The sequence below is a fragment of the Solanum dulcamara genome, chromosome 6, assembly GCF_947179165.1.
Source record: "Solanum dulcamara chromosome 6, daSolDulc1.2, whole genome shotgun sequence".
Classification (NCBI taxonomy): domain Eukaryota; kingdom Viridiplantae; phylum Streptophyta; class Magnoliopsida; order Solanales; family Solanaceae; genus Solanum; species Solanum dulcamara.
The window spans coordinates 676,040-694,192 of NC_077242.1; the positions used below are offsets into that span (position 1 = coordinate 676,040).

Genomic DNA, 18,153 nt, shown 5'->3' on the forward strand with positions numbered 1-18,153 from the left:
ACAGCTATATATATATTAATATCTAAAATACAAATTCTAAAAATTCTATTTTATTCTTAAAAGTTTATTTCGAATTAAACTACATCAAACAAATTAAATTATAAAATATATATAACAAAATTAAAATATATTTGTTTTCTCTAAAATAAGTTAATAGTCAAATTTTATAATTTAGTAATATCAATGGAAGTCTTTATGATTCCCTAATAATGGAGATTAAAAAAATAGACAACATTGAATATCAAAATAGTTCACTCATCAATATTAATCTCGGTGGAATAATTACGATTTCTCTATACCGATAAAAAATTAAAACAAATTGAAATCGCTCCCTTTATTTTTAATTAGTTATCTCAAATTTAAATCTTGAGTATAATTTCTTTTTTTTTGTCGAAAGTATCTTTAAAAAATAAATATAAATTTAAATTAGTTATATTTAAAAAAAATATAAATTCAAATTAGTCGAATTTCAATACACCGGGCCGAAAACCAAAAAATAGTTCACTCAATTGAATGGTGTCGGGCCATAAACATAGACAATAATATCCACAATTTTCTCTCCTATATATACTTGTCTCTCTTCCTCAACGCCACATATTCTCATCTTCCATTTCTATGTCCACGAATTTTCTCGGATCACCATTTCCTTTTATACCAGTTTCTTCTCCTCACAAATCCTTCAAGCTTTCATCTTTCACTATGGCAGCTTGCATTCACGCTTCAAGAACCAAAAATCCCCCAAAAAATCCAATTTCTCGTGACCCAAACAAGCCCCAAATCGACGACCATGTCTACGATTACGTCAAATACTGCCGATCCACTTTCCCTGACCTCGTTTCCAGCAAACCCATTTCAGAAAAAAGCTGGAAAATCGAGGAAGTGGGAGATGAGCTATGGCTGAAGATGAAAGAGGAAGCTAGGTCAGATATTGACCAAGAACCCATTTTGTCTAGCTATTATGTTTCTTCAATTTTGGCTCATGAATCCATGGAAAGGGCTTTAGCTAATCATCTTTCTATGAAATTGAGTAATTCTAATCTTCCTAATACTACTTTGTATGATTTATTTGTTGGGGTATTAACAGAAGAAACAGATATAATTAAATCTGTTAAAGCTGATTTAAGAGCTGTTAAAGAAAGGGATCCAGCTTGTATTAGTTATGTACACTGTTTCTTGAATTTTAAAGGTTTTTTAGCTTGTCAAGCTCATAGAGTTGCACATAAATTATGGTCAAAAGGGAGGCAAATTCTTGCTCTGTTAATACAAAACAGAGTATCTGAAGTTTTTGATGTTGATATTCATCCTGGTGCTAAAATTGGTAAAGGGATTTTACTTGATCATGCTACTGGTGTTGTTGTTGGTGAAACTGCTGTGATTGGGAACAATGTTTCAATTTTACATAATGTGACATTGGGTGGCACTGGAAAAGCATGTGGGGATAGACATCCTAAGATTGGTGATGGTGTTTTGATTGGTGCTGGAACTTGTGTTCTTGGAAATGTGAAAATTGGAGATGGGGCTAAAATTGGGGCAGGGTCTGTTGTGTTGAAGGAAGTTCCGGCGAGGACAACCGCCGTTGGGAATCCGGCGAGGTTGCTAGGAGGGAAAGATAATCCAAAGAGACTTGATAAGATTCCCAGTTTGACAATGGATCATACTTCACATATGTCAGAGTGGTCTGATTATGTAATATAAAGTTGACAACTTTGAGTTTTGTTTACTATTGTTTTAGCTTTTAATTAGATTAATTAAAAGTTGCGTTGCTCCGACTCTCTTAAAATGTTGTTGCATCATGTTGGATAGGACACCACCGGACATTTTTTGAAGAATTTGAGCAACATAAGTGAAAAGCTCCTCGAGGAATTTTAGTTTCAGGGAGAATTCAAGTTCTCTTAAAGGTAGATATATTTCCTTGAGTTGAGGAGATGTTGTAATAGTCATTTACCTTTTCTGGTAACTGCTTTAAGATTTAAGAGATTACTGTACTAGTTTTCTTGATATAGCAAACAGTTCCATATTGCAATGTAACAAAGATTTGAGATATAATTCAGTGTTGGATGAAGATATAGGATCATTCCTTGAGTTGAGCATCTATTTGAAACAACCTCTCATCCTCCTAAGGTGTAGAGGTAAGGTACGCATACAGTATACTCTACCCTTTCTAGACCATATATGTGAAATTACGCTGGATATGTTATTGTTGTCGTTGTTATGAAAATATAAGATCATCATATTGGTATGTCTCATAGGAGTAATTGCTTAGTTCAAATATGGACAGGTTCGTGAGTTCAACTGACTCGAACTATCTGTACATATTATAAAATAAATTGAAATGTATAAAGAGGTAAGTTATTGTTACTTTGTCACCCAACGTCCTCTGTTCTTTCCCCTTCCAAATTTAGTTGTGGCAGTTGGTAATACTTGTAAAAAAAATGCATGAATTTCTTCGCGCATTATTTTCTCGTTTTCCTAAACTGAAATTTGTAACACAACAATTTAGTACTTCTGCTGGAAATCCAATGAAAGTTTGTTACAATGTTTGATGTCTTGAACTGCTTGATACATCACACTAGTGCTTACGCAACCTGTAGCAGATCGAACAATAGGGTTCGTAGGTTCTGCAGAACTTAGTGTTTCTGGAAATGTATCGCTCACCGCTGCTAAAATGTCCTGAAAGAGAGATAATAGCCATAAAGATCCAGTCTTGGATGCTACAAAACATAGAACAAGATTTACCAAGCCGTTGCTTTCAGTGAAAACACTGGGTATGTTGTTGTTGTTGCTTTCAGTGAAAAACAATTTTGTTTGCTTGCAAGTTTTGAAACACCACTAGAGCCAAAACGAACAAGTTTAAATTTTGGATTCGCCTATGAAAATGAACATACGTACCATGAGGACAGCTTTGATATTGTCATGCGTCATTGGAACTTCAAGATTGCCTTCTTTCTGAATTTTTAGAAGAACATCAACTGCATTTGCTCTGTTTTGGTGTAGGCTTTTTCTCTGTATTGCTCACTAACAATATGTTCAAGTATTGCATCAATTCTTTATGAAATTTCTCTGCCTTAGCTCTCATGCCACTTATTTCTCCAGTAGTTTGATTGAAGGATAACTCTAAGTAGCAAAATACCGGGCTTCACATATATTTGCCTGGGCGTAACTCTAAGTAGGCGTTATGATATGAACGTGATGTGAACACAAACGTCTACTTAGAGTTAGTGAGTTCAGAACAAACGTGATCTTATTACAAGTGTATATATTTTAAATATTTTTTTGATAGGTATATATAGTTCGAGTGGAATACAATGAGTTCAGTTGAACATACGATCAAGATTCGCCCGTGTGTTGTAAACTGGAAAAGAAACAAATAAAAACTTTTACCTTTTCATTATTTCAACAGTGTTTTTGGAATCTTGGAAAGGCATCCTTAAATCATCTCAACATTTTATTCAGAAAATGCAACAGGTTAGATCTCTTGATTTTTACCATTTTACCCTTATCATTAATTACTCAGGTTTATCCATCTCAGATTAAAAAGAACAAGTTGTTATTTAGGAGAGTGACATTTAACCATACTGATAATTATTGGACATCTTTTCTTAAGGATTTAGTGAATTGAACTCCAAGTTTTTGGTTATTACTTCATATTAATGCAATCAATAAGAACTAATTTGTACACACACTTACACACACGCACATATATATATATATATATATATATATATGCAGTACTGAACAAAGATATAAACAACATACATTAACATTAACAATGATCATGAAGATCAGTTTCTTATTAGCATTCTCAATTTACATTTGTGTTTGCAGGGCAAAAGACACTGATAATCTCTATGATATTTGTCCTACCGACACAACGCGTAAGAACATCTTCATAAATGGCTATCCATGCAAGAATCCAGCAGAAATTACTGCTTCTGATTTCAAAAGCTCTGTTTTGAGCAAGGAAGGTGACACAGATAACTTTCAACGTTCATCGACAACATTAGTTACTGCTGCAGAATTTGCAGGACTCAACACTCTCGGGTTATCTGCGGCCAGGACTGATCTGGATATTGATGGCGTGGTAATGTTGAATTATGTGAATTATCTCATCTAAACGTTTAATCCGTTTTAGAATACTTAATTTGTATTATGTCTCCATGTGCCCCTCATCCCTTGTACCATATTGTAGAATTGTGTGTGAACCATCTCATTTAAACGTTCAGAGAGCACACTTTTGATTACTTATTTATATTATTTGTCTCCACGTGCCCCTCTTGCCTTCTTTGATACCATATTGTTGAATTGTGTGAACCATCTCATCTAAACATTTAAGTTTTTAGACAGAACACTCTTTTAGTTGCTTAATTATATTTTGTCTCCACGTACCCCTCTTACCTGCTCTGACACCATATTGTTGAATTGTGTGAATCATCTCATCTAAAAGTTTAAGTTGTTAAGAGAGCCGCAATGGAGTCCTCACCCCTGCCTTTAGAAGAGAAAGCCTTCCCAATAGAATAGTCCCGAGCTTACTGGAGAGCTCTAGTTCCCTAGCCACGATTCTGCTATTTGCTGGAATAATCTAGGATGAATCTTACCGATGGTTAGAAAGTAAATGTTTCAGGTAATGCCACATGCTCATCCACGAGCTTCTGAGATGATGTTTGTTGGCAAAGGAGTTGTGATTGCTGGATTTATCGACACTAAAAGCCAAGTGTTCCAAAAGACTCTTAAACAAGGCGATGTGTTTATTATCCCTAGAGGACTTCTACATTTCAACTTGAATTCAGGGTTTGAATTGGCCACTGTGTACTCAGTGCTAAGCAGCCAGAATCCTGGTTTGTTGAGTATATCAGATGCAATGTTTGCACCAGTTGTTTCGGAACCCATGAATGACCTGGTGAAGAAGCTATTTTCACGTTCAACACTGGGGACGAACCATACATTGTTTCATTAATTGGCTTCATAACATTGAGCGTTTTCGTCTCCAATATAATTTGTACCAAATATTTATGACAGTCATCGCGAAATTTATACGTTCTGTACTGTATGACTACTGAATATTAACTTCTATTGAACTTTCAATTGTTTCATCAGTTTATGATCTTTTCATTTGTCTTACTACTGGATTTGCCTATAAGAGTAAGACACCAAGTGACATGAGTGAACAATTGTTAACAGAGGCGGACTCATAATTTGAGGATCGCAATAGCCAAAGGCATCATAATCATCCGTTTTGCACCTATTTTATTTAAGAAAATACTAAGGGCAAATGATATAATCGGGAATCGAATTGCACATCCCTGACCACAGAGCTATCACTCTCATGATAGTTGGACGGAATGGGTCAAATTTGGACTGGTCAACACAATAGATAGTTCAAGACTCGACCCAACCAAAATTTGTTGCTAGTTGCTGAAAGAGTTATCAACTTAACATATATACACACATATATGTATGAGATATACGCTGATACGTATTTATATACGGCCTTACTAATTCTATACTAACATTTTTGACCTGGATCGGAGTATTTGCCGGTAGAAAAAATAAATATTCTCTTTGTCCCAATTTATGTGTCACACTTACCTCGATTATTGTATTATTTTGTTGTTATTGCTATTCTCTTCTCCATTATTGTTTTCATAGTGACTTCTTCACTATTATATTTTTTTTCCATATTTGATTTTGATATGGTATACGTATATACTTCTCTTTTACTCTATATTTTTTTAAAAAAATTACTTCAAATTTTGAAGTTCAAAACATGTTATACTCAAGAAAACAATAAAATATACACATGCTTTGAGTTTGCCACAGAACATATTGATGAATGCACATAATATTGTTATTATTGGACAGAACCAGAGAAGCAAGTGCCAATTTTTTTGGGAAAATGATTTCTGCTTATTATTTATTAAAAAGAACTAGCTAAGGATAAGAATTGTTGTTACCAATTTTACTTTCTTTTTTGGTACAATTTTCATTTCCCCCATTGCATAAAAGAATCTTTTGATATTGATGATATATATAGTCTAGTCTAAAATATAAGATTAGTGACGGAATTAGAAATTTATAATTTGCGGCTATAATAATCAGTTTATCTATGCAACATATTAGAAACGTTTAGTTTTACGTGTTTGTTGAACAGTTTCAAAGTAGCAATATGAGTAATTTAAATGAAGGTATCGTAAGAAATTGTGAATGTTTTATTTTATGGAGACACCCTTCCAGCAGAAACATTCCTTGATTATAGATTAAATTCACTGTGAACCTTTTTGACTATTTTGTAGTGTCTAGTAAAGTAGCCATCTTTATTTACAAAAAAATAAGTGGATTTTACTTGTATGATATAATTTTCTAACGAAAGAAATTTGATCTGTTGTATGGTCTTCCACCCTATACAATGGTACTCCATTAGTAGTCTTCTCAACACTAATAAAAATATCTACTATAATTCTACGTAATGGAATTTGAGGAAGATGCGATATATGCGAATTTTATCTTTTTCTTGTGTTTAATAAGATGAAGAAGTTGTTTTCGAGAGATCCTCGCTCAAGAAAAGTGTTTTTTTTTTGGAAAAAAGATTTGACAAATACAAAAATAAGAAATATGATGAGAATACATTAGAAAAGAATTGAAAACCAAAATCATAAGTTAATCCAAATAAAAGAAATAATAATAGTAATATAATTTGAGAAATAAAACAGTAAAATAACAATATTGAGAAATAAAAAGAAACTAGACAAGGTGCTGAACTATACTCTCTATAAGAAAGAATAGTTCTACACACCTTCTGTACTAATTGACTTCCATGTTTCTTATCTAGAATTATATATATTCCATCTCAATGAGCAGAAAATATTTTATTTATAAATTTAATTTTTTTTGAATTTTACTATAAAGTAAGATCTTTCTCGATTTTTCTATTTTATATTTTCTATATTTTTTAATATATTAAAAATAATCTAGCAACACTCCTATTTATAATAATAAGAAATCAATTAAACTGGAACTAAAAAACTTATTTAATATTGTGGTCTCAAATCAAACTCAAGTGGACATTTTGTCATTTTGGTTTTTGGTCCTTGGTCATGATTTTGTCTTCGGAAAAAAGAATAAAATAAGATTTAATTCATTTCTTGGGCGATACTCACATCCAACTGCTGACTTTTCCACTCCCATTAACAAGATGTTTGCTTAATTTATATTACTCCCTCTATTTTATTAGGTCTATATATTAAAAATAGGAGTGGAGTATTTATTTATTATGGTGATAATATGGTATGAATTTAAATAACAAAATGATAGATTTATATAATCAATCTTGATTTAGTGGGATCGAGATATGTAATTGTTGTTGATAATTAATTTTTTTACTATTTGTTCAAAATGTTTGGCTTCCCATCGGATTCTAAAAAATGTAGTTTATTAGGTTTCAAATAAATTATTTAGACGCATTAAGCGATATTTTACCACAAATATAGAATTTTGGCAAAGTTATTGATTTCTCTCCAAAATTGAACTTTAGCTCTGCTTCAATTTGTATATTTCAACATATTGTAGCAAACTATCACACGTAAGTCTTCACTCCAATCCTGTAAACGCAAAGATTCTTAATAAAGAAGATGTTTCTTCTTTTGTGATGAGACATAAATTCAAATTAGTTGGATCACGAATTATGAGATTTTTTAAGAAGAGAAAGAAGGCAACATGAACTATTGTTATAGCCACACGCAGGGACAAAGCCAGTATTCAGGAGGTTCATTCTTTTAGAGAAAAATTATATTATTTATATATAATTAAAATATTTTTTTATGTATATATGGTATATATCGAATCCTCTTCAATTAGTTTATATGTTTATTCTTCAAATTTTAAATTCTATTAATAAAAATTCTGACTCTATCACGATATGCACACACAAGGCAAACACGCATAGACTTTTTGTTTGTTGGGTGCATCGTCATATTTGCACTAGGCCAATCATTTCACTGTCGTTTGTTGAATATTATGTAAGATATTGTACTCACTTTTAAAGTTCGATTTTAATAATTCTATAATTGAAAATAGGTACAAATATGAATTTTTTTGTAGAAAAATATGTCCTTGCTTTTTAAAATTATTGAGGCAATGAGGGGCAATCACTTCACTGATTTAGCCGTAGGCCGCAAGGTCCAACCCCATACATATCCCTTCCGAATTTTTTTTGTGCTCGATTTTTCACAATTTACTTGATCGTCAAGAAAAATTAATTAACGTCAGTTTGAGTTTTAAATTGATTGAAATGTTGAGTTTTTCTTCTATATATTAAATAGTAAGTAATAAAAAAGCTATAAGTAATGAGAAATGAAATTAAATTGTATAAAAATAGATTTTAAAAAACGCAAGATAAAGAAAAAGCATGCAGTAAACAATCAATAAAGATTGAAATAGACTGATGATATGATTAATACTCTTTTATTTTTAATCAGATACTTTAGATTTGAATTCAAATTTTCAATAGTACGAAATCATCTTTATTAACAAGCGTTTTATCACGTGAGACTTTTCAACCAAATCAAAAATAAAATAAAAATATTCCATTGGGCAGATTCCTCCCTGATTCATGCATATGTGGGATTATATATGGATTTTTTTAACTGTACTTTATTGTTTTTGAGTCTCAAGCTATTTGATCTTAATAATATGTTTAAATTATTCGGATGTTACGTTGCGTACAAAATTTTTAATTATTAAGTTGTGCTCGTCTAGTGATTTATGTGTGTGTTACTCTTTATTTATTACTTATGTGTAACATTGAATAATAACGGGCATTCAAATACAAACATCTTAATTATTAAATAAAAAAAATTATAAGTCGTAACCCATTGTCCATAATATTATTAGATTATTTGAAAATCATACAATTTATAAAAATTGGACTATTTTACAGAACTTTCATATTAATTTTTTGAAGAATTTAATAATAGATCATACTAGTCAATACTGTCTTAGTCTTATAAACTTTTAAAATATTTAGGTTGAAACCTCATCTTTCACTAACTCAAGATAAAAAGAAACAAGGGCAGAAAAGTTGTGGCTGCAAGCCTGAAAGTAACTGATTTTATATCGAGCTAGAATTATTATCATTGAATTTAAAATATAAAAATATAAATATACGGAAAAATATATATATATATATATATAAAGAAAATATTTTAATCATATACATATACAATATTATGCATTACAAAGGGAAAAAAAGGACACATTAATTAGTCGTTAAAAAGCTAGAACCAAAAACTTAAATGAAAAAGGAAAAGGGCACAAGATTATGTGAAAAAAAGAAATTTAGATTAGATGGTCCTGTTAGGTGACACAAGATCATAATCTACTAAAAACTGATGAATATATTTAACACTTTGTTTGGATGGTTGTTATCTATTGTTTTATAATATATTGTATTGTATTGTATTGTGTTATATTATATCGTATGATATTATTTTAATGAATACAATATTTGAATAGATTGTATCGTTTTCTATTATTACATAATGTCACACATCTATAACTTAAATGAAAAACCTACAAGAAGTAAGGTGTGGAATAGAGCTACTAGAAAATATGGGGTAAAAGATAAAATAGAATTTTAAATAATAAGTGAAGACAAAATGAGAAAAAAATATTAAGATAACGACGCGATCACACCAAATCAACTATTACATAAGTGGCATTTTCATTGTACTTAACAATGAATTCAAACGATACGATACAATAAAATTTAAATAACAATCAAAATAAATATCGTAATTAAACTATCAATACAACAGTACAACGATTAACAACCATCAAACAAGGTGTAAGAGCTGGTTTGGTTATCGAAATGTGACATACAAGAATATTTCCTGCTTTGAGATATATAGCTTTACCATTTTAGTATAAAATGTATTTTCGAGACTAATTAATATTTATATTAGATATAAATAAAATAATTTCATATTTTTATCTTGAAATTGTTGTCCCTTACTTTACGGAACAACTAAATGGTTTATTTAAAGAGTATCTTCAATGTGCAGTCCGTGATTCCTGCGAAATCCTTTTTTGGTTAATAGTAAAAATTTAATCGCATTCAATATATATACTGACCAAATAAATACATACTATAGATTTTTAAATTTACTTTTGTTACTAAATTATAATAATTAATTAATAAATGTCTTCACCTCATTATATGATTTAACTATGATAACTTACACTTTATTTGGATGGTTATTCTATATTGTATCATAATGTATCGTATCGTATTATATTGTGTTATATTATATCGTATTATATTATTTTAATGAATACAAGATTTGAATATATTGTATTATTCTCCATCGTTACATAATATCACACATTAGTAATTTGAATGATAAATCTAAAAAAAAAATAACATACGAGGTAGAGCTACTATGAAAATGTAAGGTAAAAAATAAAATATGATTATTAAATAAGAAATAAAAGATAAAATAAAAAAAATAAATTAAGATAACGATGCGATCACACCAAATCAATCGTTAGACAAAATGAAATTTTTCATTGTTACCTAATGATAAATTTTAACGATACAATACAATAAAATTTAAGTAACAAACAAAACAAATATTGTATTTAAATTAAGAATACAATATAATACAAAGGTAATAACCATCCAAAGAAGGTGTTAATGTAATTTAATGTAAATATCACATATGTAAGTTATTTTTTTCAGTTCCATGACCCTATGTTTCTCTTTCTTTTTTGATGGTTACATCTTAATATTTATGACATTGTTTGATTAGTGAACACAAAAATTCTAAAAATATATATATTTTTTAAATTTGTGGTCTAAAATCACACATTTGTAAGGCATTAAGTTATATAGTTAAGAGTAAATTGAAAGTCTACACCCCTTTAGTTCTTATCTATGTCAATTCAAATATGGTAAAAATATAATCAAAGGGGTACAATGAGATGGACATTTTCATAATTTTATTCTTAATTAGAGCTTTCAAGTATAAGCTAATTCATTTTGGTATTCATAAGTGTTCGTATCGATTTTTTACAATAATTTCAAATTAATATCTAATAATAATAGAGTTAATAATGAAATATTTATAAATATTTAGTTAATTTCTTAATAATGTATATACAATTTTTATTTTATTTTTTCGAAATTGATTGAGAGTCCAGTGAAAATAACCTCTCGCTCATAAAGATAAATGTACGATCTATGTATATTCTAATCTTTTTAGAGTAAACTCATGAGACTAAATCGAGTATGCAATTGTTATTGTGCGTACAAAAGTTCATTCTCACACGATATATCCTACATCCGTTATTACTGTCAAATTTGAGTCTTAGCAACCATATCAACACAAAATACGAACTTATGCGACTAAGTCGAGTATGCTATTGTTATTATGCATACAAAAGTTAATTTTCACACTATATATCCTACATCCGTCATTACCGTTAAATTCATGTATTAGCAACCATATCAACACAAAATACGAATTCAGATTAATCAGTCAATAAACTCTCGAATAATTTACCAAATAAAACAAAAAAGAGGACTTATATTTTCTTCTTCCCACTTGCTCTCTCCATCAACAGAGTCTTGGCCACCACGTATATCCTCCCAATTTTCCAGCACAATTTCCTTTTTCCCCACAAATATTCAATAATCAATCAATCAAATCAAATCAAATTTGAATTTTTATATATTTTTTAATCAAAATCAAAAAACCAAACGTAGTACTTATATATATATATACACGCTCATAAACTACAGCCCACAACCAGACGTGTCTCTCAAAAAATTAACCTTTAACCTCTGAGACATCAAAAAACATCATGGAAATTGCAAATATGTTGAAGGGCATGTTTGTTTTTCAATCTTTGAGGTATGTGGGTGTTGAATCTTTCTTAAACCCAATTTTCTTACGTTTAATTAGTTGTTCTTTTCACCTGGGATTGTTCTTTGTGATTCTTGGTTTATGGGTTTTGAAAAAAATCAAGAAGGATAATAATGATAACAATGCTGACCCCAAACAGAGTACCAGGAACGTTAGGTTCATGTACTATAAACAAACCTTGTTTTGTTCTATAGGTCTTGTCATCTTTAGTTTCTTGTTATGTTTGTTAACTCATTTTTATTGGTACAAAAGTGGTTGGTCAGAGGAAAAGATTGTAACTTTTCTTGATTTTGCATCAAAGTTTCTAGCTTGGTTGTCAATTTCTGTTTTCTTGAACACCAAGTTGATTAATTCAGGTGAAAACAAATACCCTTTTGTTTTAAGAGTTTGGTGGGGGATTTTCTTCTTTGTGTCTTGTTATTGCCTAGTTATAGACCTTGTTTATGGCAAAAAGATTCAATTTTGGGTACCTGATGTTGTTTTCACTGTTATGGGGTTATTCTTTTGCTTTGTGGGGTTTATTGTTAGAAAAGAGAGTGAAGGAAACATTCTTGAGGAACCCCTTTTGAATGGTAGTATTGTAAATGGCATAGACTCAAAGAAGTCTAGTGGGGATCAAACTGTGACCCCTTATGCCAATGCTAACATTTTTAGTCTTTTTACTTTCTCTTGGATGAGACCCCTTATATCTGTTGGTTACAAGAAGGCATTAGACCTTGAGGATGTTCCTCAGCTTCACAGTGATGATAGTGTTAGAGGGAGTTTTCCGATTTTTAGAGAAAAACTAGAATCTGTAGGTGGTGGAGGAGATAGTAGTAACCGTGTGACTACACTTATGCTGGTGAAGGCTTTGATTTACACTGCGTGGAAGGAAATAGCGTTATCAGCATTCTTTGTGCTTCTCTATACTTCGGCTTCTTACGTTGGTCCATACCTCATCGATACTTTAGTTCAGTATCTGAATGGAAAAAGAGATTTTGATAATGAAGGTTATCTCTTAGTTGCAACATTCTTCGTTGCAAAGTTGGTAGAGTGTTTGGCACAAAGGCATTGGTTTTTCAAGGTGCAGCAGGGAGGGTATCGGGCACGAGCAGCACTGGTTGCGAAAATCTACAACAAGGGCTTAACGCTTTCTTGTCAGTCAAAGCAAAGCCATACTAGTGGAGAGATCATCAATTTTATGACCGTTGATGCGGAGAGGATTGGTGATTTCGGTTGGTATATGCATGATCCTTGGATGGTGATCATACAAGTTGGTCTGGCGTTGCTGATACTCTACAAAAATCTTGGCCTTGCTGCAATTGCAGCGTTTGTTGCTACAATAATAGTGATGTTGTTAAACTTCCCTTTAGGGAGTTTGCAGGAGAAGTTTCAGGAGAAACTCATGGAATCGAAAGATAGAAGGATGAAGGCTACATCTGAAGTCTTAAGGAATATGAGAATACTCAAGCTTCAAGCTTGGGAGATGAAGTTCCTCTCTAGGATCTTGGACCTCAGAAGTACCGAGGCAGGATGGTTGAAGAAATATGTGTACACATCAGCTATGACTACTTTTGTGTTTTGGGTTTCTCCTACATTTGTTTCTGTGGCGGCCTTCGGTGCTGCAATGCTTATGGGAATCCCACTTGAATCTGGGAAGATATTGTCTGCACTTGCGACATTTAGAATTCTCCAAGAGCCCATCTACAATCTCCCAGATACAATTTCAATGATTGCTCAAACCAAAGTTTCTCTCGATCGTATTGCATCTTTCCTTTCTCTTGAGGACTTGCAGCCTGATGTCATAGAAAAGCTTCCAAAAGGTAGTTCCGATGTAGCTATTGAGATTGTTGATGGGAACTTTGCGTGGGATGCATCCTCCTCCACTCCGCTTCTAAAGGAAGTAAATCTTAGAGTGCTTAATGGCATGAGAGTTGCCGTTTGTGGTACTGTTGGCTCAGGAAAGTCAAGCTTACTCTCTAGCATTTTAGGGGAGATGCCTAAATTATCAGGGACTATTAAACTCGGTGGAACGAAAGCTTACGTTGCACAGTCGCCCTGGATACAGAGTGGAAAGATAGAAGAGAACATATTATTTGGTAAAGAGATGCAGAGGGAGAAGTATGATAAAGTTCTTGAAGCGTGCTCCTTAAAGAAAGACCTGGAAATTCTCTCTTTTGGTGATCAAACAGTGATAGGTGAGAGAGGCATAAATTTGAGCGGTGGACAGAAGCAGAGAATACAGATTGCACGTGCTCTCTACCAAGACGCTGATGTTTACCTATTTGATGATCCATTCAGTGCTGTGGATGCTCATACTGGCACCCATCTCTTCACTGTAAGTCAATTCATATGCTTTAGTTTCACGTTTGATACTTTTTTCCTAGCCCTTGATTGACCCATCTTTTAATTGCAGGAATGTATAATGGGGCTATTGAATTCAAAAACAGTTCTATATGTTACTCATCAAGTGGAGTTTTTGCCTGCTGCGGATTTGATCTTGGTACTCTTTCTGTTTAGTTCCTCGAGTAATTAGTTTTTGTTTATTGTAAATTGAGTTTGACTCTTTGACATGATATTTCTCCTCAGGTCATGAAAGATGGAAAGATCAGACAAGCTGGGAAATACAATGATCTTCTCAAATTAGGTAGTGACTTTATGGAGCTTGTCGGTGCTCACCAAGAAGCTTTAACAGCAATTGACACGGTTAAGGGAGAAGCACTGAGAAAGAGTGAGGAAAGTAGTGGAATGACTGGCGATAACACCACCGTGCAGGATAAACAAACTTCAGATGGCCAAAATGGTAAAGTTGATGATATTGTTGGACAAAAGGGACAAATTGTTCAGGAGGAAGAAAGAGAGAAGGGTAGTGTTGGCTTTTCAGTTTACTGGAAATATATAACAACTGCTTATGGAGGTGCCCTTGTTCCAATTGTACTGTTGGCACAAACTGGTTTTCAGCTCCTTCAAATTGGAAGCAATTATTGGATGGCGTGGGCAACCCCCGTCTCAAAGAGTGAGCCATCTCCTGTTGGTAGTTCTACTCTCATCATTGTGTATGTTGCCTTAGGAATTGCAAGTGCTTTGTGCATCTTCGCTAGATCCATACTTCTTGTTACCGCTGGATATAAGACTGCCTCATTGCTTTTCCATAAAATGCATCTTTGCATTTTCCGTGCTCCAATGTCATTCTTCGATGCCACTCCAAGTGGGCGGATTCTAAATAGAGTAAGTGAATGATTACATTTCTTTACTTTACCCCTTCTTTCTTTACACGACCAATGAATATTATCGAAAATTAACTAGTAACTTCGAAATTTGCTAAAATGTTCTTTGGTATGACAACAGGCATCGACAGATCAAAGTGCAATCGATCTGAACGTTCCCTTTCAAGTTGGATCCTTTGCTTTCACAATAATACAGCTTATAGGAATTATTGCAGTAATGTCACAAGTCGCATGGCAGGTCTTCATTGTCTTTATCCCAGTCATTGCAGTTTGCATTTGGTTGGAGGTTGCTACTTTGCCCTTTTCTTTTCTCTGAATTTACAACTTTAGTGACGTTTGTAAACATGAATCATATTTAAGTGGTGTGTTTTGTTTAATTGCAGCAATATTACATACCTGCTGCACGAGAACTGGCACGTCTAAATGGAACATGCAAAGCTCCAGTAATACAGCACTTTGCCGAGACAATTTCAGGATCAAGCACAATTAGAAGTTTTGATCAGGAATCTAGATTCCAGGATGCAAGTATGAGATTAATAGACAATTATTCTCGGCCTAAGTTTCACACCGCTGCTGCGATGGAGTGGCTTTGCATGCGTTTGGATATGTTATCTCTGATCACTTTTGCTTTCGCGTTGATTTTCTTGATCTCTCTTCCTGTTGGAACAATCGATCCAAGTAAGTTCTCTATCTTCATCAGTTTTTCCTTCCTTGAAATTTGTTAAATAATTCTAAAGAGTACATATCACGGACATTTTCTCGTTGTTCTTGCTTTATAGGTGTTGCTGGCTTAGCTGTTACATACGGACTTAATCTGAACGTACTGCAAGCTTGGGTTGTATGGAATCTTTGTATGATGGAAAATAAAATAATTTCCGTTGAAAGAATACTTCAGTATACTGGTCTTCCAAGTGAACCTCCTCTTATCATAGAGTCTAATAGACCAGCTCCTAATTGGCCATCTTGTGGAGAGGTTGATTTTAGCAATCTTCAGGTGAGTTGTTCTCTGGTGTTATGCAGGTAGATGTGGTTATTGTGAATTCATTGTATGTGTTGATATATCTGAAAACTTTTCTAGGTCCGATATGCTCCACACATGCCTCTCGTGTTACGAGGACTTACATGCACTTTCTTTGGTGGGAAGAAGACTGGAATTGTTGGTAGGACAGGCAGTGGTAAATCGACTCTAATACAGACCCTCTTCCGCATAGTTGATCCTGTTGCTGGACAAATAAAAATAGATGGTACCAACATCTCCTCAATTGGTCTGCATGATCTGCGGTCTAGATTGAGTATAATTCCACAGGATCCGACTATGTTTGAGGGGACTGTACGCAGCAACCTAGACCCGCTTGAAGAGCATTCAGATGATCAAATTTGGGAGGTAACGGCTTGGTTTGCCTATTTCTAGAATTTTTATTTCACATAGGAAAATGAAAACTTTTACTTATTGAGAAACTTTTTTTAATTTTATGCTTCAGGCGCTCGACAAATGTCAACTAGGAGATGAAGTTAGGAAGAAGGAAGGCAAACTATATTCTACAGGTTAGAACCACATCATGTTCCGATGGCTTCCACTTTTAAGGCTGTAAAAATACTTATTATTCTTTTGGATTGCTGCAGTATCTGAGAATGGAGAAAACTGGAGCGTAGGCCAAAGGCAGCTGGTCTGTCTTGGCCGCGTCCTACTCAAAAAAAGCAAGGTCCTTGTCCTAGACGAGGCTACAGCATCTGTCGACACTGCAACTGATAACCTAATTCAGCAAACTCTAAGGCTGCACTTCACTGATTCCACAGTTATAACCATTGCTCATAGGATTACATCTGTACTTGATAGTGACATGGTCCTACTATTAGAACAGGGTAAGAACTAACATTTGCATTTTTGGAGCAAAACGGAGTTGGAAATTCCTGGTATTTACTTTCTTTTGTCTGCATTACTTGCAGGGCTCATTGCTGAATATGACACTCCAGGCAAGTTATTAGAGAATGAATACTCGTTGTTTGCCAAGCTAGTGGCTGAGTATAGTATGAGATCAAATTCAAGTTTTGAGAACGCTTCAGACACGTGAGTCTCACACACTAATCTTCGTTGACCACGTTGCACGTTGATGATGATGATGAAAACTAGGTGACTCTAAACCAGTAACATATACTTTACACTGTTTTGAGTTTCCATCCGTGGACGACATAGCTTGAACAAGAACCGACCAAATGCAGCTCATTGCCTGTGACTTGAGGGAAACTGCAACAATCTAATGGCAGGGAAAGAAGTACATCTATTTGTGCAATATTGATAGTGAAATGGCATCTCTCTTTTGTTTTTTTTTAGACTTTTAAGTAACTTATGTTTACAATAATTTGAATGTATGTTAAGTCAAGTGATTAGTTAGTTAAAGAGTGCACGGATTTTGCTCTTTCTTGATAAAAGTAGCAACTTTTTGTGTTGAGTTGAAAGTGAAATTCCAAGTGTGCAATTTTTCTCTACAAGCAAAAATGAAACACCCTTTTACAATAAACTCCTTTGATTTTAACTCTTTAAGTGGGATAATTTTTATTCACAATTTTTCTCTAATTAGAATTTCATGCGAGAGATGAGAAAACTTTCACTCTATTTGTCTGTGGTTGAATTGATAGTTGTAGCTTATCGTAACTTGAAATTACAGAGTAGTGGGAGTAATGCACCTTGCTAGTTCGATAGTTGTGTACAACATATTAAGATTACACTTTGAGTATATCATGCTTAAAAATATCATTTATGTATTTGCATCTAAATTTTTAATACTTAACTATAATTAATTAACATGTATTTCACTTTAGTAAATCACTTATCTGCATTAAATTTGTATAATTTGATGTAAACATTCAATGTAGATCATGATTCAACATTAAGGATTTTAGGGGATAATAAGACCCTTTTTAACTCTTACTTAAAAGTTTCGAGATCCAAACTTGAGAATTAAATCAGATTGAATTCAAATTAATCGAGACCCAAATAAACGTGGAACACATGATGTCATTTTTTTTAA

General features: G+C 32.9%; 3 protein-coding genes across 4 annotated transcripts; all 3 read left to right on the top strand.

Annotated features, from left to right (window-relative positions):
- Nucleotides 1–582: 582 nt before the first annotated feature.
- LOC129891821 (serine acetyltransferase 1, chloroplastic-like) lies at nt 583–4,268 on the top strand. 2 transcript variants are annotated; one of them, XM_055967308.1, is made up of 3 exons: nt 583–2,134; nt 3,281–3,465; nt 3,826–4,268. In XM_055967308.1, exon 1 carries the CDS (start codon nt 616–618, stop codon nt 1,693–1,695), a length of 1,080 nt encoding a protein of 359 aa, XP_055823283.1. In that variant the 5' UTR covers nt 583–615; the 3' UTR covers nt 1,696–2,134; nt 3,281–3,465; nt 3,826–4,268. The 2 variants fall into 2 exon arrangements, with proteins under 2 accessions (XP_055823283.1, XP_055823284.1); XM_055967309.1 differs by having other exon boundaries at nt 3,401–3,465.
- LOC129891822 (germin-like protein 11-1) lies at nt 3,737–5,093 on the top strand. Its single transcript, XM_055967310.1, has 2 exons — nt 3,737–4,081; nt 4,622–5,093. Exons 1-2 carry the CDS (start codon nt 3,770–3,772, stop codon nt 4,952–4,954), a joined length of 645 nt encoding a protein of 214 aa, XP_055823285.1. The 5' UTR covers nt 3,737–3,769; the 3' UTR covers nt 4,955–5,093.
- Nucleotides 5,094–11,786: 6,693 nt separating this feature from the next.
- Nucleotides 11,787–17,643, top strand: LOC129891820 (ABC transporter C family member 3). Its single transcript, XM_055967307.1, has 10 exons — nt 11,787–14,235; nt 14,314–14,400; nt 14,487–15,125; nt 15,246–15,410; nt 15,508–15,802; nt 15,904–16,118; nt 16,203–16,508; nt 16,606–16,669; nt 16,748–16,987; nt 17,072–17,643. The coding sequence occupies exons 1-10, from the start codon at nt 11,857–11,859 to the stop codon at nt 17,194–17,196; spliced, it is 4,515 nt and encodes a 1,504-aa protein (XP_055823282.1). The 5' UTR covers nt 11,787–11,856; the 3' UTR covers nt 17,197–17,643.
- The last annotated feature ends 510 nt before the right edge of the window (nt 17,644–18,153 follow it).

What these genes read in the sequence shown, in the direction of transcription:
- LOC129891820 (XM_055967307.1), top strand. Translation starts at nt 11,857, where the DNA reads ATGGAAATTGCAAATATGTTGAAGGGCATGTTTGTTTTTCAATCTTTG. An exon ending in CTGGCACCCATCTCTTCACT is followed by an intron (nt 14,236 to 14,313) that starts GTAAGTCAATTC and finishes TTTTAATTGCAG; the next exon opens with GAATGTATAATGGGGCTATT. An exon ending in TGTTGGAACAATCGATCCAA is followed by an intron (nt 15,803 to 15,903) that starts GTAAGTTCTCTA and finishes CTTGCTTTATAG; the next exon opens with GTGTTGCTGGCTTAGCTGTT.
- LOC129891821 (XM_055967308.1), top strand. Translation starts at nt 616, where the DNA reads ATGTCCACGAATTTTCTCGGATCACCATTTCCTTTTATACCAGTTTCT.
- LOC129891822 (XM_055967310.1), top strand. Translation starts at nt 3,770, where the DNA reads ATGATCATGAAGATCAGTTTCTTATTAGCATTCTCAATTTACATTTGT. An exon ending in ATCTGGATATTGATGGCGTG is followed by an intron (nt 4,082 to 4,621) that starts GTAATGTTGAAT and finishes TAAATGTTTCAG; the next exon opens with GTAATGCCACATGCTCATCC.